Source organism: Hemitrygon akajei, chromosome 13 (genome assembly GCF_048418815.1).
Source record: "Hemitrygon akajei chromosome 13, sHemAka1.3, whole genome shotgun sequence".
NCBI classification, from domain to species: Eukaryota; Metazoa; Chordata; class Chondrichthyes; order Myliobatiformes; family Dasyatidae; genus Hemitrygon; species Hemitrygon akajei.
In genome coordinates this window covers 39,855,134-39,879,553 of record NC_133136.1, presented here as the reverse complement: position 1 = coordinate 39,879,553, position 24,420 = coordinate 39,855,134, and the positions used below count along the sequence as shown (strand labels likewise).

Below are 24,420 nucleotides of genomic sequence, written 5' to 3'. Positions count from 1 at the left end.
TTTCAAATATTTGGGCATCATTATGCCAAAAGATTTGGCTAAATTATCAGAATGCAATTATCAGCCTGTATATAAAAAAATTAAGGAAGATACAACAAGATGGAACCTGATTCCTTTTTTTAGTCTCCGTTCAAGGATTGAATCTATTAAAATGAATATACTGCCCAAACTATTATAACTCTTTCAGACCTACCAATAGAGATTAATCAAAATCAATTCAATGAATGGAACAAAATGTTATCAAGATATATTTGGCAAGGTAAAAGGCCTAGAGTTTGTCTCAAAACTTTGCAATTAGCAAGGAAAAGAGGGGATGGGGCCTACCTTCTCTTAGAGAATATTATTTTGCAGCACAGTTGAGAGCTGTGACATGTTGGTGCAACCCATCATATGACACTCAATGGAAAAACATTGAGGAGCAGAAACTTCCCATCCCCATACAGGCAATTTTGGCTGACAACAACCTACAAAGGTACATAAATACTATTGATAACACCCATGGGTGAAATGGACTCTTAAGGTATGGAAAACTATTATAAAAGAATATAAACTAGAGGGAGATATTGCAATTCTTAAATGGTGTGCATATGACTGGGATTTTCCATCAAATAAACTTGATGCTAGATTTAAGGACTGGATAGCTGAAGGAATAACCGTTCTTTGCAATATAATGAAAGAAGGAACACTGTTCAGTTTTGAAATGCTTAAAGAGAAACACTTATTAGAAAAACAAGACTTTTATTGGTGTTTACAGATGCAACAATATGTGAATAAAACAGTTAAAAATGTAACCAAGGCAAGAACATGTTTGATAGAGCTATTTAGAAAAGCATATAATTCAGATAATGGTAGTAGAATCATTTCTAGCATGTATAAGGGTTTGCCAAATCTTAGCACACCTTCGACTTCATACATTAAAACAAAATGGGAGAAGGAAGGAGGGATAATTATATCTGAGGAAGAATGGACAATAATATGGAGGTATCAATGGAAGTGTACCAGTTCACAGAAATGGAGGGAGATTGGATGGAAAAACTTGATAAGATATTTTATTACACCCTCTCAGAAATCCCATTATGATAGTAACCTCCCTGTTTGCTGGAGAATTGTTGAAATCAAAATGCAAACATTATTATATTTTCTGGGAATGCCCCGATATCAAATACTGTTGAAGTGGGATACACAATACCCTACAAGACATCTTTAAATGTGAAATACCCTTAGAAAGTAAGACCATATATTTTGGGTATATACCTCAAGAATGGTTGAAAAGAGATAAATATTTAATGAATATACTGCTGGTGGCTGGTAAAAAGACTCTTACTAGGAAATGGTTATCACAGGAGAGCCCAACTTTAAATAAATGGATGGAAATTACAATGGACATTTACAAAATGGAGAAGATAACAGCATCTGTTAATCATAAGTTGGAACAATTTGATTCATACTGGGAAAAATGGTTTAACTACATAACATCTCATAAGCCTGATTTGATCCTTACAAATCAATGAATATGTTGTAAAAAAAATCACTCCCTACTTGTACATAGTTTTCTCCTTTTGCTGGTTTTTTCTTTCCTCTCTTTTCTATAAGTGTATACGTCAGATAAATACTAAGTGGAGATTTGTGACACATATGACTATATGATATATATGTACAATATCTGAAATACATCTTATGGAAATGTTTGATGATGGAATTCAATAAAAAATAAATTACAAAACAAAGCGATGATGTTGTGGTCATTACAGAGACTTGGCTGTCACAAGGGCAGTTGTGGCTGCTGGACGTTCTGGGGATTAGATGTTTCAAAAGGAACAGGGAGGGAGGTAAAGGAGGTGGGGGAGTGGCAATGTTACTCAGGGATAATATCACAGCTGCAAAAAAGGATGACATGGAGGAAGTGACTACTGCGTCATTGTGGGCCAGAAAAAGGGAGGGAGCAATTGCTTTATTGGGAGTGTTCTGTAGACTCCACAGTAGAAACAGAGACAGCGAGGAGCAGATTGGAAGGTAGATTTTGGAAAGGTACAAAAATGACAGGGTTGTTGTCATGGGGGACTCAACTTCCCTAAAATCGATTAGCACCTCTTCGTGCAAAAGGTCTGGGATGGGGTGGAATCTGTTAGGAGTGTCTGGTGCGAATTCCTGACGCAATATGTAGACAGACTGACAAGAGGAGAGGTTAAGTTGGATTTGGTGTGAGGCAATGAAGCAGATCAGGTGTTAGACCTCTCAGTAGGGGAGCATTTCAGAGACAGTGACCACAACTCCCAGACCTTTACTATAGCTGCTATTAGTCAGGAATTGGGGAGTATATCAGGAACAAATGTACTCAGGAAAATGCACAACAGATATCAAGAGATTACTTAGGAAGCACTTGCTGGGGGTTCAATAGGTTTGTCCCGTTGAGGCAGGGAAAGGATGGTAGGGTGAAGGACCCACAGTTGACAAGAGATGTGAAACATCTTGTCAAGAGGAAGAAAGAAGCTTAAAGACAACACACAGAAATGCTGGAGGAACTCAGAAGGTCAGACAGCATCTGTGGAAATGGAACAGTCAAAGTGTCATGCTGAGACCTTACTTCAGGACTGGAAAGGAAGGGGAAAGGGGAAGGAGGATAGCTAGAAGGTGTTAGGATAAAGGACTGGAGAGCAAGAAAGCTGATAGGAGAGGAGAGTGGCCCGTAGAAGGATAGAACCCAGGGGAGATGATAGGCAGGTGTGAAGAATACTTAAAATTTAAGAAGCAAGGGATCAGACAGAAGGAATGAGGCTTTGCTGAATGCACTGGATAAAGCTGCTGCTTACATACAGTGGTTAGACAAGGGCAGAGCGAGAGGGTGAATGTGCATGAATCTGCCCTTCACTTCATTCCTAACTCCCATGCAGCAAACTACAGGTACTGGAGTTTAGGGCATGATGTTGTTACTACAGTATTGATTTTCTACGGACTAGCGGCTTTGATCTTTCCAGTGTTCAACCACGGGAAGGGCTTGACAACCAGATGTTGGATGTCTTTCTGAACGTGTGATACAAGTCATATGCAACGGTTGAAAAATGTAGGGCTGAGTTGAGTTATTGTGCATGCTAATCCCAAACTTGTATATATGAATGTTGTTATCACAAAGAGGGATTGTTGCTGAAGGGGTAAGGCGCAGATTATAGGAAGAGCTTTTGAGGGGACAGAGCAGCCTTCAGAAGATATGAGTTATTAGGGGAGGGATTGATTGTGGGCAAGCCCACGGACCTTGACAACAATAAAGGACTAATGCAATTGTCATTCATGCCAAATTCTACAAAGGGTTTATATAAAGATTTTATGACTTTGATTATAGTCTTTTTTTGGTGTGTAATAAAGAAAGAGGAAAGCTCATTAAAGGAATTTGTGAATTTACTTTCATCCTGTGAAACTCAACAAGATATTTTTGTACTGAGAATGAAATGCAGAAGTTTCCCCCTCTTTCTAGATTCTCCTGGGGGGTGGGGGGAGTGTGATAGACAATGAATTAAGATCACCAGAGACCACGCTGGGAGGTGAAGAAGGGAAACAATAATGTGAAGTGTTGCACATAGGGTGATCATATGTAAAGGGACAGCACACTTTTAATGGGAGGAACACTGATAGTGTTGGTGTGCACGCCAGGTGAGAGTGTGTAAGTTCAAAGGAGGTGCGTGGGGCAAGTGGTGGGTGCCTGAAATGTGTAACCAGGGGTGCTGGTGTCCCATAGGCAACCATGACAGAAGCATTGAAGGCGCTCTTAGACAGGCACATGAATGTGCAAGACATTGGAGAAGATGGATATTATGTGGGAAAAGGATTAGTTTTGTTGGGTATTTGATTCCTCTTGCAATTTTTTCACAGCATCATGGGCTAAAGGGCCTGTTACTGTTCTGCATTCTTTATTCTATGGTTTATAGAACAAGCTGCTAGAGGAAGTGGTAGAGGCAGATATCATTACAGTATTTAAAAGGCGTTTGAACAGGTACTTCAAATAAAAGGAGGAAATGGATACAGGCCTAATGCAGTCAAATAGGATTAGTCAGGATATGCATCACAGTCAGCATTGTGATAGTTTCTGTACTATATAGGTCTGTGACTCTTAATCTTTCATGATCATTTTTGAAAACTTTTGGGAAAAGGAAGCAACATAGCTTTTGATAGTAGATAATTTTGAGCAGAGGTAGAATTTTAATACTGACTGAAGACTGCTAAATCCCAATCAATAGTTTAAAGAGTCCAGCGTCTCAACATTTTACTTGTATGTTAGACATATGTCGGCTGGCATTTTAACAATCTTCTTGGTGTATTTTTAAACCCATAGAAAAGCATGTACCAAGACACCTTCAAGCTTCTATTCTGGAAGACCTGGAGGATTAAAGGATACAAAGAAACTCCTGAGTTGATTCAGAAACCATTTAAAATGTCTCAAAACTAGAAGGCATAAGCATTAAAATAAAATTTGGCAAAATACATGTCTTTTCTTAAAAACTGTTCAAGAAGGGACAAAATAAAATATCATATTGCAATGGCAGAGATAATTTCCCCTGCTTACCAGTCGATTTGTGTAATATCCAATTAACATTGCTTTCAGAGGCATGAAGATGAAGTGAGACATTTGTTGTTTGCAGCATAATTTAGAGTGAGTCATTTAGTGCAAGTCATTGGAGTAACAATATACAGTAATACATCTTTATCATCTCTACCCTGACAAAACCACAGAACGTGTAAATGATCTGCAAAAGGACAAGCCTGTATCTTTTTTTTGTTTGGTTTATCTTCACAGAAATGTAAAATGTGCTTACATAGTTCTAATTATACTCTCAGGTGGTATTACAGATTACTTTGAAGTGAATTCAGTGATGAGTGATGGAGTATGGTGTTGCGGTGCAAATATAAAATAATTCAGATGCTGGAAAACTGAGAAAACAATAACTGCAGGAATATACACAGCAGGTCAGGCAGCATCTGAGGACAGAAACAGTTGACATTTCAAATCAGTCCCCATCTTTCATCAGAACAAAGAAAAAGCAAGAAGCACATGGGTATTAAGAGGCAAGGGAAGAAGAGAAGAAAGAAATAATATAATGTTTTTTTTTAGCTTTCTGAAGATCAGTGGTGTTTGTGAAAGTGGTTGGACAGCAGCAGCTCGGAAAGCAGCCTGCAATCAGATTCTAAAGCTTGCAGTTTTTCATTGAACCAAATAACGTTCTGTAATTCTAACCTGTTACCCAAGCAATCATTACCAAAAAAACAACACGTACAACAAGCTGGAGGAACTCAGCAGGTCGGGCAGCATCTGTGGAAATGAGCAGTCAACATTTCGGGCCGAGACCCTTCGTCAGGACCTGCTGAGTTCCTCCAGCTTGTTGGACATGTTGCTTTGACCACAGCAGCTGCAGTGCACTTTGTGTTTAAAACCAAAAAAACAAGTTTTTAATTCTGCTTAATTTGTAAGGTGTAAAGAAGTAGAATGACACTTCGTTTATATTGGGATCGAGTGGTTTTAACTATTAGGCCTGACCGTTGTAGATCAGTGTCAGACTGCAGAGGCAGGAAAACCACTAAATGCTTAATTTCAAAATAAAAATAAATCACTAATTCTAGAATTATAAATGTTACCGGCATTTTAAGACTTTAAATTGTTCACTATTGTCTGGTAGAAACTTTTTTTGTCTGGTAGGACATAATTGCTCCTGACTCTTAAAAGCTTGTCTGCATTTGGCAGCTATGTATGACGCTGAGAAATACTAAGCAAGTGTTGACTGCATCTGATTGCTGACAACATTTCACAATGGGATTCTTGAAGTGATTTAGGACTTTTCATTGGCATTCAGGTTCCATGTAGTGGTGGGACCAGCCCTGATGCAGGTTGGCACAGAGCGTGTCAATGCTAAATTGCTACCTGAGTAAAGAATGACTCGTACACGCCCACGCTTCACTATTTTAACACATGCGAAACCGAGGCAGCTTTATTTTGTGGTTAACTAGAGTGATGTTTATACTATAATAATGTCTGACAGCGTGGTTCTGTTGTTGGGTTATGTCTGTTTAAAACTTGCGGATGATTTTTATAAGGGAATGAGAAGTTTGTCTTTGCACAGCCTGACAGGTTGACTAAGTTCATTCCTGTTTAGATTACAGAGACAGTTTGAGCTAAGCTGCCTCCAACCAAACTCCAAAACCAGATGTTGAACGTCAAAGATTGTTGAAGTAGAGTTGAAGGTGCAGGTCACGGCACCAATCAGCTCCAAAGTGTTTGTTCAGGTGTTTACGTGGAATTCCTAATGCAGTGAGAAAAATCTACATTTTTTTAACACGTGCACTCACCACCTAGCAGTAACAGAAGTCCTGTTACGCTGTAACCAACCACACTTAACTCTTCAACTTCCTATTTGTACTTATCTTTTAATATTTCATAGTTATGAATGATTCTCTCCGTGAGCGACAATGAATATCTTGTAACTTGCAATAAGATCAACGTTTCCTTTATATATAGAGATGTACAAAGTGAACTGTTTTTGTTGACATTTTAGAGATATCAGTCATTCATTTAGCCAGTGTTGGCACCACAGGCTGCAGTCTGACAACGGCTTGTAATGCTGGTCAAGCCAAATAGTTAACCACTCAATCCAAATGTAAAATAAATTGTCATTACATTTCTGTGCATCTTACTAATTAAGCTGTATTAAAGGCGTTTTGTTGTCTCATTATTATTTTGGGTAGCAGTTTAGAGTTAGAGAAAATTGTATGTATGGTTTAATGAAAACCTTTAACCTTTAGTATCTGATTAAGGTCCCTGTAGAAGTAGTCTACAATCAGTTCAGTGTCCCCACCACCACCACAGCCAAAAGGAAGTCTTCCATCCTGCAGTGCTTGACATTAAAGAAATCAGTTCATGAAAACAGAATACTTTCCTTCCAGAATGCTGCAGCTGGCATGGAAATTAATTTAAATTTTTTTTCTTATAACTAAGGGACTTTGAGAAATTAACTTATCCAAATTGCCAGGAAGAGTCATATTAAAAAAAGTTCATCATCTGTACATTAATACTTCATTACAAAGGTAAATCAGTTTGTTACTCATTAAGGGAATCTTTTGCTATGTTTTCTGAACAATAAGATGCACAATGTGGAGGATCTTGCTGCTACATCCAGTACACTAAGTAAAAATCTCCAGTGTATTCGCCATCACATGTACTCAACAGTTTAGTTTTACCACTCATGTGTCAACAAATAGGTTCCAGGTGAGCACAAACTGCTAGCTATGTCTCCTTTATAAGATAATTGGACTTAAGTTGGCTACCAATCAGACAAAGTGGCTGAAATATCCCATCTGGAATCAATTTTATTGCAATGCAGTGATGTTCAGTAAGGAGAAAACTTCTATTAGTAACTAGTGTTGGAAAGAAAAGGCAAATTAGCCTAAGGGAGATGCATGACCAAATGCGAGAAGGCAAAAGGTTAATGGAATAAATAAGGTTCTTTTACACTGTAAAGGATCCAGAACAGAACTATGGGAATGTACTTCCACAATTAAGGGAAGTAATTTTTAAAAAAGATGTATTCAGGAAGTTGGTGTATACTTGATCTGCACAAAAATGGAGTTAAGCTCATTTATTGTTATTGCTTATTGCATTCTAACTGTGAAGTATGGGGAAATAACAAATACAGTTCACCTCAATCTGGGCACAACCATAAATGACAAAAGTGAAAGTGATTGATGTAATAGGGAGAAACTTATTTTTCACATAATGTTGTTCTCAGTTTATGTTCCTATTTTTTGTTCCACTTCCAATAAACAGGGTTACTTTAGGCCAAGAATCAGAATCACGATTAGTTTAAATAACGTTGAAATATTTATTTCACAATGCCAATAGACCCCTCTATCGAGCTGCGGCACCCAGTAAACTCCAGTCTGACCCTGGCCTGATCATGGGACAATTTACAATGTCTTTGGTCTACGTGGGGAAGCTGGAGCACCCAGAGGAAACCCATGTGGTCACATGTGCAAACTCCTTACAGACAGTGGCGAGATAAGCTGTGATATTTCTTGACTTGTGGCAGCAATACAGTGCAGTACATAATAATTTTAAAACTAAGTAACAATAAGAAATATATCTATACATTAAATTAAGAAAATAGTGCAGAGAGAGAGAGAGCAGAGGAAGGTCCATTCAGATATCTGATGGCCGAGGGGAAGAAGGTGTTCCTGAAATGTTGAGTGTGTGTTCTCAGGCTTCTGTACCTCCTCCTTGATGGTAGCAATGAGAAGAGGGCTTAATGACAGATACTGCTTTTTTGAGGAATCGCCTTTTGATGTTGTCCTCGACACTGGGAAGGCCGGTGCCCACGATGGAACTGGTTGAGTTTACGACTTTTTGCAGCTTACTTTGATCCTGTGCCATAGCCCCCTCCCCTTACCAGATGCTGATGCAACCAGTTAGAATGCTCTCCATGGTACATCTGTAGAAATTTGTGAAAGTCTTTGGTGACATACCAGTTCCACTCTAATGAAATCTAGTTGCTGTCTTGCCTTCTTTGTAATTGCATCAGTATGTTGGAGCCAGATAGAGCTTCAGAGACGTTGGCGCTTAGAAACTGCACAGCCTTTCCACTGCTTGAGGACTGTTGTTTGTTCCCCTGACTTTCCCTTCCTGAAGTCCAAATTCAATTCCTTGGTCTTAATGTTGACTGCAAGGTTGTTGTTGCGACACCACTCAAACAACTGCTCTGTATCACTGCTGTACGCCTCCTCTTCACCATCTGAAATTTTACCAACAATAGTTGTGTCATCAGCAAAATTACAGATGGTGTTTGAACTGTGCCTAGCCATACAGTCATGGGTGTAGTGAGAGAAGAACAGTTAGATACGCATACATCCTTGAGTGCACCCATGTTGATGGTAGCAAGGAGGAGATGTTATTTCCGATTCGCACTGATTGTGGTCTCCTGGTGAGGAAGCCAAGGACCCAGTTGCAGAGGAAGGTACAAGCCCAGGGTTTGGAGCTTGTTGATTAGAACTGGGGGTATGATTGTGTTGGACACCGAGCTATAGTCAGTAAACAGCAGCCCGAGGTAGGTATTGCTATTGTCCAGGTGATCCAAGCCTGAATGGAGAGCCAGTGAGATGGTATCTGCTGTAGACTTATTGTGGCGATTGGCAAATTACAGCAAGTCCAGGTCCTTGCTTAAGCAGGAGTTGATTCTGGCCATGACCAACCTCTCAAAGCACTTCACCACTGAAGATGTGGGTACAACTGGGTGATAGTTATTGAGGCAGCTCACCCTGCTCCTCTTGGGCACCTTTGAAGCAGATGGAAATTAAAAACAACACTAAAATGTTAGAGTAGAGTCATAGTATCATAACAGGCTAAAATCACTGCAAAATCCTAAGTAACTGAAAAGAGAAAAAACAATTGCTGATTTAGATACTGAAGTAAAGTGAGAGAGGGAGAGTAAATTTGGTGTAGTGGAATTACAGCCCAGTTTACACCCCTCTTAATTGAAATAATTGAAAATTAACTAATAGACACATGATATAAACTCCAGATTTTCAATTACATTTCTTTTGGTTGTCTTGGGGCATTCTTTGGGATTAAGGATGACTGTGTAGTACACATTTTCCACTGTTTACTGTAATCAAGATGTCCCTGAATCATTGATAAATTCTGAAGTGTAAGCTACCTGTTGCCATGTTAAAGATGGAGTACAATGTTGAATAGGGAGATATTATCTGCTTCCCCTTCCAAAAATACTTGGTAAAGAACCATTTGATGATTAAACTACAGATAGACTATTAGAATTAAAATGAAGAACTGTTGCTTCACAGTTTGTCATGAGGAGCAGTTTTCAGTATTATCACTAAATGCTTTCTCATCCAAAGTAACTGATTTTAAGTCTGGTGGTTCTCATGTGAATGCCATGTAGCCTCCTCCCTGATGGAAGTGAGACAAGCAGTCCATGAGCAGGGTAGGTGGAATTCTTCCTGATATAACTGGACGTTTTCTGGCACCTTTCTGTATATATTTCCTCGATGGTGCCGGTGATGCGTTGGGCAATTTTGACTGCCTTCCCGTCTGCCACAGTACAGTTTCCGTACCGTGCAGTGATGTAACTCGTTAAGAAGCTCCCTGCTGTTCATCTGTAGAGTGATGTGAGTATGAACGTGCATAGCTCTCCTTAGAAAGTGGGGACGCTGGCAAGCTTTCCTGACTGTGTAGGATATGTTCTGGGACCATGAGAAGTTGTCTGAGCTGTGCTCTCAGTTTCCACTGCTGTGATGCTGATGTGAGTTTTTCTGAAGTCGATAACATCTCCTTTGTCTTATTGACATTTAGGAAGAGTTACTTGCCTGGCCCCAGGCTCTTCTGCCTCCTCTCTGTAGGTCGTTGTGTGCATAAACGCCCATGTATAAATTAGCTTTTTGTAATTGTATCATAATACATTACAAATATGACAAATACAATAGAAGCTTAAATTAACATAAATTATACATAATTTTTGTGACAAACCAAAAAGCAAATAACACATATCCGAAAAAGGGAAGAAATTTTAATACTTCATAATTGAAAATAGCGTCTTAGAGAGACAGCCTCAAAATTGAAGGGTGACCCTTCAGAACAGAGGTAAGGAGGAATTTCTTTAGCCAGGGTGTAGTGAATCTGTAGAAAGTGCGGTGGAGGCCAAGGCCGTGTGTATATTTAACACAGACGTTGATCATTTCCTGTTTAGTCAGGGCATCAAAGAATACGGCAAAAAGACAGGTGTATAGGGTTGAGTGGGATCCAGGATCAGCATGATGGAATGGTGGAGCAGACTTGATGGGCTGAATGGCCTAATTCTGCTCCTTTGTCTTATGCTCTTATGGACTAGTAGTATACAGACGTGCACACAAAATGTTGATCCCTGTAGGAACAGTGTATTCATTGACTATCTGTTATACTGTGTTTTTGCAATACTTTTTATTATTTCCTTTAAATTTAGAATTTCCCTAAACTTTAAAGGTTGTGAGCTAAAATATTGGCATTAAAAGTAACATCAGTAATCTGTGTGGTGCCATTGAATAAATTGGTGGGGCATGCCTATTAGGTCTGCAATGTAATGCTTTATTCCATGCAACCTATAATCAGAAACGGAGATGAGTCTGCAAGCGGTGTAATTAATCTCAACTCATTTGGGTTTCATGAAGTGAAGTCTGCCGAAACTCTGACTCCTGAATGTTTTCGAGCATATCATTTGCATGTAAATGTTGGGTGTTGACTGGAGAGGGTCTGATTTTCTTTTTCCCACGAAGTCATTAAAAACGTTTTGTTATAGTTTACACGTGAATGATGGAAACCTGGGAGAAATATAAGAGTTTGGCAGACATTTGTGAATCTTGTGCATTCTATATTTTGGAACGTTTTAATATAATGCCGTGCAATACATAAATGAATATAATCAAAATCCAGATTGTTAAATATGTAGTTCTTATTGTGACTTTTCCTGAATTGTAGAACGTGGAAATAGGCCATTTGGCTCACTATCCTTGCCTATCAGTGGGCACCCACTTCTATTAACCCGGTATAATGTACAATATCAAATTAGTTCTGTGCCCTGCTTGCCCATGATTTATGTGTGAAAGTATCCAAACATATGATTTTGACAGTGCTTTTATTCAACAGTAGCACAGGCCATTCATGAAGAAGTTAACATTTATATATATATATACAAGGTCATCTTTGGTATAACTCTAAAGATATCTGAGCGTCTGGGGTTCGCCATCCTAAGCATGCATTACCTGGCCCCAATTCCAGATTGCCTTCTCACCATCCTGATCCTTGATCACAAACTTTTTCTCTCTTTCAAGGATTGAGAAAGAATAAATAAAGAAAAAAGATAGACAGCACAATTTGCATTTGGAACTGCTAATGTAATCCAAGGTCTGGGGACATGCTGTACTCATTGTGTAGAGTTGGTGCCAAGATGAACAAGATTTCTTGGAAATGGGAAATATGTTTTTCTAGGTCAACAGTAAAATGAAGAATTATATAGTGCACAAATGATGTTAGCAGGAGGTGAAGATAGCAAAGCTGGAACTCAACAGAATCATACAACATGGCTCTTGCAGATTTCTTTGTATGAATATTGCCAGATTTTTTTTTGTTGCCTATCCTTAATTGTTCCAAGATTGAATGGCATGCTAAGCCATTTGGAGAATAATGAACAGTCCACTACATACCTGTGGATTGTCATTTATCTAAATTCAACGCTGGGTAAAGGCAATAAACTTCCTTCCTGAGACCTAACAGATTCTGCAGAAGCCAGAAATCTTGAGCAACACACAAAGTACTGGATGAACTCAGCAGGTCTGGCAGCATTTAAGGAGGAGAATGAAAGATCAACATTTCAATTGGATCCTGATGAACAGTCCCTGCCTGAGACCTCAACTCTTCATTTTCTTCCAGAGGTATTACTTGACCTGCTGGGTTCATCTCGCATTTTGTGTGTATTGCTCTAACTTTCTTCCCAAAAGACTTCTTTACAACCCTCCATTATGGGCATTTTGACCTTGCATTCCAAATTTAATTAAGTGTATTAGTTGCTGCTGTGAGATCTGAAGCAACTCTCAATTTTCAGTTTCACTACACGCGCCAAATTCGAAGAAATCTGCACAAAATGCTGGAGGAACTCAGCAAATCAGGCAGCAACTATGGAAGAGAATAAGCAGTTGACTTTTCAGGCCAGGGTCCTTGCTCAGGACTGGAAAGGAAGGAGGAAGGATCCAAAATAAGGAGGTGTGGGTTGAGGAAGGAGTACAAGCTGGCAGGTGATAGGTGAGACCAACTGAGTGAGAAGGTGGGAGGGTGAGTGGGGGAGACGGGATGAAGAAAGAAGCTGAGAGGTGATAGGTGGTGGAGGTAAAGGGTTGAAGAAAAAGACATCTAATGGGAGAGGAGAGTGCACCGTGGAAGAAAGGGAAGGGGGACGGAGAGGTGAAGAGAAGAGGTGAGAGGGGAACCAGAATGGGGAATGAAAAAACAGAGAAGGGGGAAGAGAGAGAAATTATCGGAATTCAGAGAAATTGACGTTCATGCCATCAGGTTGGATGCTAGCCAGATGGAATATGAGGTGTGTGATGGAAATCACAATTCCCAGCATCTGCAAACTCTCTTATGTTCGAGGAAATCTGTTGGTTGATTCATGTTTTGAAATGGCAATGATTTTTCCTCAGACTTTAGCTAAATATTTGTTTATCTTTGTACTTGTTTGTCTTGTGTCTCTACCAGATAAAACTGTTCCCCCTAAGTGATCCAATGAATGCTGTAGTAGTGTTTGTGAAACCGAACTATGATAGTTTTCGTGTGAACATGCATCATGAAGTTTGCTTCCTGTTGTTGGTGTGGTCTGCTTTTGGCCACATAAATATTGAACAAAAATTAGATATAATTACTAAATGATGTTAAAACTGAAGGAAACAACTGGAAGTCTTAAAGACTGGTATCATGGATGTTTAAATGATTGTCTGTTGTGCCATTGCAACTTGAACTATCATTGTTACAAAGTTCGAAGTAAATTTATTATCAAAGTACATATATGTCACCATACTGTACACTACTCTGAGATTTGTTCACATGTGGGCATTCACAATAGAAACACAAAAGAATTCTATGGAAGAACTGCACACAGCAGAGATGGATAAACACCCCATGTGTCAACAACAAATTTGCAAAAACAAAAAAAGGAAAAAATATTATTAAGTTATATTGAGTACTATGATTGCAGAGTCCTTGAAAGTGAATCCAATACAGGGTTTCCCAACCATTTTAATGCCATAGACTCCTACCATTAACTTGAGGAGTCTGTGGATCCCAGGTTGGGAACCCCTGATTTAAATGACATATTTTTGTGAAGAGGAAAGGCTTTCCTACTGCACGTGGTGAAAAACTTAAGAGCATCTCCCTACATAAACAAGAAAAAATCTGCGGATGCTGGAAATCCAAGCAACACACACAAAATGCTGGAGGAACTCAGCAGGCCAGGCAAAATTGATGGAAAAGAATACAGTCGATGTTTTGGGCCATAACCCTTCTGCTGGACTGGAGGAAAAAAAACAAGAAGTAGATTTAAAAGGTGGGTGAGGGAAGAGAGAAAAACAAGGTAATAGGTGAAACGGGGAGTGGTGAAGTAAAGAGCTGGGAAGTTGATTGATGAAAGTGGTACAGGGCTGGAGAAGGGGGAGTATAATAAGATCTCCTTATCTTAGTTCATGAGCATGCGTACTTTGAGCAATTTAGAATAACATTAGCAGAGACTTCTAAGTACAAATTTACACTTTGTTCTGTATATGTGGTACTGGGAAAGTATGAAAGAAATTAATTAACGTGAAGTCCCTTGTGAGTTTTTTTGGCAAGTATTGTGTATCTTAATCAGAAAAGTCTTGTAAAATGTGCATTTTGTACGGTAGTTATCAGTTACTAACTAAGCAGTCATCTTGTAGATGAATAGAGAATGCTATAAATAGTTAAGCATCTGAAAAGTATATCAACGTGATTGATCTATTTTTACTGACGATAATTGATGGAAGAAATAACTAGACTTGGAAGGATCCCTGAGACTATCTAACTTTTAAACCTTGAGCATTTCAGGGAGCCTCAAATCCTGCAACAACCCATTCAAGTTTACTTTTTGGGGTAAATACATCCCGATCTCAGAAAGCAAAGGCAATTATTTTGCAACATATTAGAATTGGTCCTTGTAATTTAGCAAACTACTTGACACTAATTTATACATGCACAAGCATTGCTTTGGAGCTTATCGTCAGTGCTGTGTGTTTGGGTGGAAGGTGAAAATGGAAAATGTAAGGAGGATCATCCTGTGCTTAAATTACCAATGACCTTTAGGAAATGAAATCTGGTGTGTCCTTACCCTGTCTGGACTGTACATGATTTTGTCAGTGTGGTTAACTCTTAACCACTGAAACTCTGATAAAGCTTGCCAGTTCAAGGATGGAAATTGCTCTCCTGGTATTGACGCTCATGCTCTGTGAATATGTATAATAGTAGAATAAAAATTAACATATGGACTCTTATAGGAAGTATCTGGACAGTCCTGAAGAAGGGTCTCAGCCCAAAATGTCGACTGTTTATTAGATCTCATGGATACTGCCTGACCTGCCAAGTTCCTCTAGCATTCTGTATGTGTATTTCCAGCATCTGCAGAAACTCTATGCATATGGACTTATTATTTGCAAATTGGATTCATGAATGTGATCTGTTGTAAAGATATCAGTTTATAGTGCACTTAAAATTTTCTTTTCCCTCCTTACAGCTGGTATGCCACTGGGTGTTCTAAATGTGGCCAAAATAAAACCTTATCAAAGAGGGTTTTACTGTGATGATGAAACCATCAGTTATCCATTCAGGAACAGTACCGTCACTTCCACTGTCCTGTATTCAGTGGGGTTTACACTGCCCATATCAGCTGTAAGTAGCTCAGACAATCTGTGGAACAATTGTGGTTGACCCCAAGAATCTTGGTGAAATGGAGGAAATGGGAGAGATTAAACTATGGTGTTGACTTGTGGTTACTGGTTTAATTATTGTGAAACTTGCTATATTATTATTTCTAAAATTAGAAAAAAACAGCTTTTAAAATTAAAGTGTTAAATACTGTTTGATTTTATTTTTCACTATTAGAAAAATAGAAGTATTAAAAAATTTAATTTTAAAGTTTTAAATAAATGTCTACAAAGATTGAATGTCAGATTGTCAGTTTTTACTAAATAAGCAGAAGTACCACACAGCCAACATTAGAATATTGGAGATGGTGAGTTGTGTGTTTTGTTTGAGATTTCTCTGTCCGAGCTATAAACCTTTCAAGTATATGTAAATATGATATGGTTGTTTGGAAGGGCATAGTCTTACTAATGACTTAATTAAAATAGAATGATTGTTTTACAAATAGATTTTTGCATGACTTACAGTTGCATGCATCTGACTACTATTTATTCTTTATTGGCATTAACTGTGGGAGGTTTCTGCTGTGTGGGTGCTAACACTTAAGCCGCTTGATTTCTGCCTGCAATGACCCAGCTTTGCTGATCGTGCCCCTGCCCCCGTTTTTATTTTACCCATTTTAATGCCGGAATGTACAGTGGTGTGAGAGCATTTTAAACCTGTAGGTTTGGCTTGGATTGACAGAAAGTACTGCTCCTGTTTTCTCATTGTAGAGCAGCAGTAACGGCAGTTGTAGAAAACTCGCATTAAATAAGTCAATGGTTGCAGAAGGATGCAGTCACTGTAATTAAGTTGAATATCTAAGGGTGTACGCAGTCCAGGCTACAGGATGCAGCTCTGTCAAACTGCTACACATCACCAAGTGAAGCCCAAAGGTGTCTGAGAATGGAGCTGGGTACAGTGAAGGGTGTTATTGAATAACAAAGGTATTAGCTGACATTGAGATAGGTTCCACAGACATGATACGAGTGGTGCTCACAGTACAACTGGTGATTTTTATTAACACTTTGAAGATGACATGAACTTTTCTGAAGAAAGAGAATTATTTGGATTATTATAATATGCCTTTATCGCAATGAAGTACTTTGGTATGTATTTGATGTGAAATGTACTTTTAATGTGTACACATTAAATAATTTCCTCACAGTAAATTCCCACAAGCAACGTTTGGTTAATTGTGAAATCATTGTGATGTTGGTTGACTGATGGGACATTGTGGTTAACTCCTCTACCATTCTTTGAAATATTATGCCTATTTTTGCTGTTTACCTTCATATCTCATCTGAGCAACGACACTTCCAACCATGCTAGATTTCTTTCAGCTTGGACTTTCTCTAGGGTGGGATATGAATCCAGAACCTTCTGACTCTAAAAAGAGTGTCCCCATCAGTGCTATGACTATTGATCTTGGCTTATTCCAAGCTTCAAGAACTATTTCCTGGAGCAGTATCACTGGTTTCTTTTAGAGTACTAAAGCTGATTTCTGAAGTAGGAATTATAAGCTGAGTTGGTAGAATACATCATTGCTCCAAGAGATGTTCTTTTCTTTCCAATGAGCGGATGCAGTTCACTGTGTACGTGCTACAGATTGCTGTTGGGTGATCACCAAAGGCACTTGCAGTTTGCATTCCATAAAGACTGGTTCTATTTTGTACATGTTATTGATGGTGGGTTTACCTTGACGTGGTCTATTTGACACTAAAAATACTACAGTTCCTAATTAGTAATTGTTCAAGAAGGGCTTGCCATGTTTGAGGACTACAATATTATTTTGGAGGTCCATAAAGGAAAGTTGCTGACTGGCACATTCGAAGCTGCAGGGGCATGCTGCTGAGGAATGCTCTGAAGCTTGGTGGGAAAGACCACGTTGTAGGGTTCTCCCCCTACTGTCCTATTGGTTTTAAGTAATGTAATAAAACACTATTTAATGCCTACACTGTAAGTGGAAGAATGAAAATGCATTGCATCGTTTATTCTTGTAAATAAATATTTATAATCGATACATTTTATTTTGATATAAAAAGTATTATTTTAGAGGTATGGGAGTAAAAGATAACGGCTTTTCTGTTTCCAGTGGAATGGGTTTCTTGCAAAATTTGGTAACTTACATTTGAGAATCTCTGTGTTCAGAAAGTCCTTCAGTATTATGGCTAAGATTCAGCATAGCAAAGTGAAGTCATCTGTGACCGGTTGCTTTAATGCTGTAGTGTGATTGCAGATTGTTATTACCCTAAAACACTCCTTAAACATGATTTGCATCTGTTTGAAGTCCTACTGGTTAATTGCAGCTTTCCATCAGATCTAATCAATTTTCTTGATATCAAAGTAGTGATTATCTCTGTAGAGATTTAAAGATGTATGACATAGAGGAAGGGAGAACGTGAAACAACTTGGCTTGTTTCCCGAAAATTTCTGTCGTGCTACTTTGAAGTTTGAATAAATAAGTAAACTAATTTCTACTGTTACGATCCCCGTAATTGGGTCACTTACCAGCAAAGATAGTGAGGTCCGTTGAAGTCTGATGGTACTATTTTTAACAGCATTTATTGATAAAAATACACAAAAATAATATCAATGCAAACATACAGATAATATACGTTGTCAATACTAAATCTAAAAGCGTGGGTGTAATAATAATCAATAAGAAATAGCTCTATCGTTGTCTAGGGGATAATGTATTGTCCGATGGAAATATAAAAGTCACTCAAGTCCATTCAGGCTGCAGCCTTTGGTTGGAGTCAAGAGAGAGTTTTGAGAAACTTGCCAGCTTTTCCTTTTTATGATGTTGATCCTTCCAGAGTTCCGTTGGTGTTGATTTCTCCTCTAGCTAAAGCCGCTCTTCCATGGTAAGGCCCCAATCCCGGCAAAGGGAAAGGACGCACGTGGGCCCCCACCGGCTGTCGCTATTAAACGCTGTCACGGGATTTCTAGCATTTCTCCTGGTGTGTCTAAAGGGGTTGTTCCCCAGACCCTCTTTTATCCTTACTCACGGGGTCTCAGATGTCAATCAGGTTGGGATGATGCAATCCCTCAACCAGCCCACTCTGGTCATTCCCTGAGGGCTTCAATGAATAGTACAGTACTCAATACACAATTCCGTCTCCAAGAGACAATGGCCGTTTTCCGTGGCTTTGTCTTGCGGAGGGGCCAGGACATTCCAAAACCTTGAGGATTCTCTCTCATTTCCTGGGTCCCAGACCCGAATTAATAGCGATCTTGCGATTCTCAAAAAGGAGGGGGCTACTTTGTACCCTTCAGAGTTGTGGCACATTCGTAACACTACCACAAAATATAACCTAATCTGCTGTTTTTTCATTGCTTTAAGGTTTAATTTTCATTGATGCATGTCACAGTAATAATCTGTGCACCGGTTAAAATTTAAGTACATAGTTGTTGGAGTAAGCCACTTAGCCTCTCAAGCCTACCTAGTTATTCATTATGATCACAGTTGATCTCTTCAAGCTCTTGCATGCACACATTTCCATTTCTCCATAGCCCCTAATCTCCTAATCTTTCAACTTTCTACTTTTTTAAATACGGCCAATGATCTGGCTACAACATCCCTCAATGGTGGATAATTCTAGATATTCAACCCTCTGCAAGGAGAACTTCCAAAATTATTTTATTCCCCTTCGTTTGCAAATACTTAAAATACTGTTACCCGACTTCAACAGTCAATCATTCTGCAAACTGAACGCTATTTTAAGAATCATAATCATTCAAGCATTATCAGTTAGAAGGATTCAAGTAAATTTTTGATATTGGATCTATTAAGATGTTGATAGAGAATAGAAAAGTTACCGAGGAGAAGGATTTGGAGGCCAGTTAGAACAGAGTGGGGCGTGCTAATGTGCTGGGACATTTTAAAATAAAGCAGTTCATGCTGGGTTTTCTGAGAAGCATTAAGGCCTAATGGCATATATCCCAGAATATTGAAAGAAGTACGTGGGGAGATTGCTGGAGCTTTGACAAGGATCTTTGCATCCTCACCAGCAATAGACAAGGTCCTGGAGGAGTGGAAAGTAGCAAATGTTGTTTCTTTGTTCAAGAAGGGAAAGAGGGAAAATCTAGTTAAGTATAGGCCAGTGAGCCTCACATTAATGGTAGGCTACTTAGGGATAGGATTTATATTCATTTGGTAAGACGTGGCCTGCTTTGGGACCGTCAGCATGGCTTGTGTGGAGCAGGTTATGCCTTACAAACTCAATTGAATATTTTGAAGAGGGAACAAATGTGCTTGATAAGGGTAATGCAGTGGATGTTATCTATATGGAATTTAGTAAAGTAACTGATAATGTCCCTCAACATACAATGAAATGTGTCATTTGCATCAATAATCAACTCAGTCCAAGGATGTGCTGGGGGCAGCCCACTAGCATCCGTTGCCAGCATAACATGCCCACAACTTATTAACCCTGACTAACCCATACGTCTTTTAAATGTGAGAGGAAACGGACTAGTTGGTCCATCAAATTCACCAACAAGTTGACCGAGCCATTTTGTCTGATTGCTTCTTCCTTTCTGTTGTTGTCCTGCAGTCTCCTGGGAAAAAGCCGAGGTCTAAGAAGGAGAAAGACGATGTACTGGAAAAGTAATTTACTAATAATTTTATTAGTAGTCAGTTAATAATCTACAGATTTTCTACAGGTTATGAAGACTGACTTAAGAATGTGTATTTGCGGCATCTTTTGCTGGCTGTGTCTCATCAGTCAGATGCTGGATTGAGTTGAACCAAGCAGAAATGGAAAGACTGAGCAGACCCACTTGCATACTCACTGAGTTAGTGACGCAGGCTGAAGGCCACTCTTCTCATCTTCTCTTTGATCTTCATTTGGCATTTACAAAGGCTGATCAGTTCTGCCGAGACTTTTCATTATTGTTCTAGAATCTGGAAGTCACCAAAAAGTCAGGCTGGACAGAAAGTATTCGATCTTATCCCCTCAATGTTCTACTCGTATTGAAAGCGAAAGTTAGGAAATTTTGAGATACATTTAATGAATTCTATACGTTTCTGTAAATTTGTTGCTTAATATTACCTTCATCCTTTTATGAATTCATATTTGCTTTTAGAAGGACAGCTTTTGATGAACCTATTTTGATTGATATGAAGTACCTTGTATATTATATTAAACTAAAAATATCTGAGTACCTTAAGACCACTGAGCTGGGGCAGGGTGTTAAACCAGTGTTGGGCAGCATAGGAACAGTATTTGGATACCGCCATTTGTGTTGTAAATTCCTTTTGATTCAAGAATATACTGTAATGTGCTAATTTCAGATATAAAGTCAATTCTTCTGTTCTTATATCTTATTCTGGAATTCAGTAATATTGCATGCATTGGTGAGGCAGTTTAAAGTTTGTGTGCAAATATTTTGGGTAGATTTATAGAAATTTCTACAAGCAAAGCAAGAACTTTTTCCTGTTTGTTCAGAGATATTTTATTGCCTTGGTGCCTGATACCAACTGATTTGGAACAGAGCAGCAATTAATCTTGAGACTTTGTCCATTTGTGTTACTTTTGTTTGCTTAGTGAGACACCCAGCCAATAAAGCATCAGGATGGTTCTCATCAACATTACATTGTCATTGAACAATGGAAAAGTTTATTTGATGCCATGCCTCACACCTTGAACTTTGTCCTGATTTGTGGAAAGACTTAATGGGCCTAGGTCTTAGTTACATATTAGGATTTTTTTCTTCTTTTACCTTTAACTGCGGGGAACCTGCTGATTAGCGTGCTTAGACTTCCAAAGGGGAATTTGTCATGGTGTATGAGCTAGAAGCCCGTGGTATCAGAGGAAATGCGTTCGAATGGAATGAAAACTGACTGTCTCATAGGCAATCAGATCACAAAACACAGGAGCAGAATTAGGCCTTTCAGTCCATTGATCCTACTCTGCCATCCCTTCATGCATGATTTATTATTCCTCTCAACCAAGTTCTCCTGCCTATCTCAACCTAGTTCTCCTGCCTACTACCCATAAGCTTTGATGCCCTTACTAATCAAGAACCTATCAACTTCCACTTTAAATATTGCCAATGATTTGGCCTTAGCGCCATCTGTGGCAATGAATTCCACAGATTCACCATCCTCTGGCTAAAGAAATTCATCAGCTCTGTTCTAAAGTGACATCCTTGTATTTTGAGGCTATACCCTTTGGTCTTATACTTCCCCATTATAGGAAACATTTAGTCTGTGTCCATGCTTTCAAGGCCGTTCAATAGTTGATAGATTTCAATGAGCTCTGCCTTCGTTCTTCTAAAGTCCAACAAATACAGGCCCACAGTCATCAAACACTCCTCATACTTTAAACTTCTCATTTCCTGATGATTTTCACAAACCTCTGGACCCTCTCTAACGTCAGCACATCCTTTCTCATATACGGGGCCCAAAACTGCTCACAAAACAGTTGAATAAATGTGCCCTTTTCTGTAATGTGCCATTACTCCTTTTCAGAAAGGAGTAATAAATGGAGTACTGCAGGGATCAAAGCTTGGCCAGCAATTGTTCACTGTTTATATTACTGACTGGAGGAATGAACATTGGCCAAGGGCTCCAAATTTGCTGCTGATATAAAACTAGGTGGGAGGGCATGTTGTGATTGTGATACAGTGATTCTGCAACAAGATATAGATAGATTGAGGGAGTGGACAAAAGGATATGATATGAGCAAGTGTGAGATTGAGCAGTTTGTTAATAGAAAGTGAAAGGTAGATTACTATTTAAATGTAGAGTGAATGCAAATGACTACAGTACTGAGAGATTTTGATGTTCCAGTGCATGAATCACGCAGGTCAGGCAGATCCAACAATTAGTTAAGAAGGCTAATGGCATATGGACCTTTATTGCAAAGGGTAGCAGTTTAATTATAGGAAGGTTTTGTTATAATTATAGAAGGTATTAGTGAGGTCAAACTTATAATACTGGAAGGATTTGTTGGCATTGCAAGCAAGCCAAAGGAGATTCACCAAGTTAATTACTGGGATTTCCTATCAAGAGAGCCTAGGCAGTTTGGATTTTGTATTCCTTGCAATTTAGAAACAGGAGAGATTATTTTATATAAATATCTTGTATATGGGTAGATATTAGTTTGTTTTCCTTAGTGAGAGATTCTAACAAGAGAGCTTAACTGCAAGGTAGGAGGTCTGTCATATAAAACTGAAGTAAATAGAAATGTATTTTTGCACAGTGTGATGAATCTCAGGGATTCTCTGTCCTGGTCGATGGTGGAAGCTGGACAATTAGAAGTATTTAAAGTGGAAATGGATAAATATTTGATAGCTTTAGGCATTTAGGGAATGAAGAAACGGCCAGAAGAATTGGGGCCACAATTGATCAGTAATGATCATATAAAATGGTGGGGAAGTCATGAAGGGGTGACCTTCTCCTGCTCCTATTTTGTTGTGTTTATAGGGATCTTGGTGTATACGTTCAAAGTTAATTTATTATCAAAGTACATCTATGTCACTATATACAACTCAGATTCATTTTCTTGCCAGTGTTCACAGTAGATACAAGAAACACAATAGAATCAATGAAAGACCAGAACCAACAGGATGGACAAACAACCAATGTGTGAAAGACAGCAAATTGTTCAAATACAACATGAAGGAGGAAAATAAGAAATAATAATAATAATAATCATAATAAATAAGCAATAAATGCCAAGAACATGAGATGAAGAGTCCTTGAAAGTGAGTCCATAGGTTGAGTGGTCCCCAAAAGTAGCAACCAGTATTGTAGAAGGCAAATGGAAAATTTTTCTTCATTCACTGGGGCATAGCAGAAGGACTTGGTACTATTTCACAAAACAGTAGATAGACTACAGCCAGAGGGTAGTGTGCACATTTGGTTGCTGCCCTTAAAAAGGATGTGATTGCTGTAGACAGGGTGGAGAGGAAATTCACAGGATGTTGCCAGTGTTGGGAAATTACAATTATGAGGAGCGATCACATAAACTGGGATTGTTTTCTTTGGAGCAGAATAGAGAAATACAAAACTAAGAGGCATAAACAGGATAGATGGCAGGAATTTATCCCCCCGACAGAATTGTCGGAGATCAGGCTTTTAGGATGACGAGTAAGAGGCTTACAGGGAGGTTTAAGTCTTCTCTGCACCACCCTTCTCTAGCATAATCACATCCTTCCTATAGAATAGCAACCAGAACTGCACACAAGATTCAAGGAGTGGTCTTGCCACTGGCTTGTACAGGTGTAACATGATGTCCCAATTCCTGTACTTAGTGCCTTATCTGATGAAAGCAGCATGCCATACACCTTCTTTCACCACTCTGTCTACCTACGTCACCACTTTCAGGGAACCATGTACATGTACCCTGCTAATGATATAATGATGGTATTCTGGGAATTGGGTCACCAGGAATGCAGATCTCAGAAAGGTGCAAACCTAAGAAGAATACAGAGAAAAAAGATGTGCAAGGCCATTGAAGGATCTGAAGACCAGGGTAGGTGTTCTAAACAAAAGACTTTGCAGGACCTGTTGCAATTGGAATGTGAGCAGCAAATATTTTGATGACCTGAAGCAAAATACAAATATTCTGGTTAATTTTTTTTTTACAAAATTTCCTGCATGGTATCAGTGATAAATAGCACACTAACTAAAATGAACCAGTAATACACAGAATTAGAGTAATATACAGGTAGATAGAGTCATAAAGAAAGCTTTTGGGACATTGGCCTTCATAAATCAATATATTTGAGTACTGAAGGTGAGATGTTATATAGGATGTTGGTGAGGTCTAATTTGGAGTAGTGTGCAGTTCTGGTCACCTACCTACAAGGAAGATATAAACAAGGTTGATCGAGTGCAGAGAAAATTTGCAAGAATGTTGCCGGGTCTGGTGGACTTGAGTTATAAGGAAAGATTGAATAGGCTGGGACTGTGTTCCTTAGGAAGTGGA

The 24,420-nt window shown here is 38.8% G+C and overlaps 1 protein-coding gene across 2 annotated transcripts in view; it reads left to right on the top strand.

Moving 5' to 3' along the window:
* plpp1a (phospholipid phosphatase 1a) overlaps positions 1-24,420 on the top strand; it is a 106,431-nt gene that overhangs the window by 15,616 nt on the left and 66,395 nt on the right. The window contains exon 2 of one of the 2 annotated variants that reach the window (XM_073064438.1): positions 15,312-15,466. The exons of the other annotated variant lie outside the window; for it this stretch is intronic. Within the exon in view, the coding sequence (XP_072920539.1) occupies positions 15,312-15,466 (155 nt within the window). The remainder of the gene's footprint in view (positions 1-15,311; positions 15,467-24,420) is intronic. 2 annotated transcript variants of the gene reach the window in all.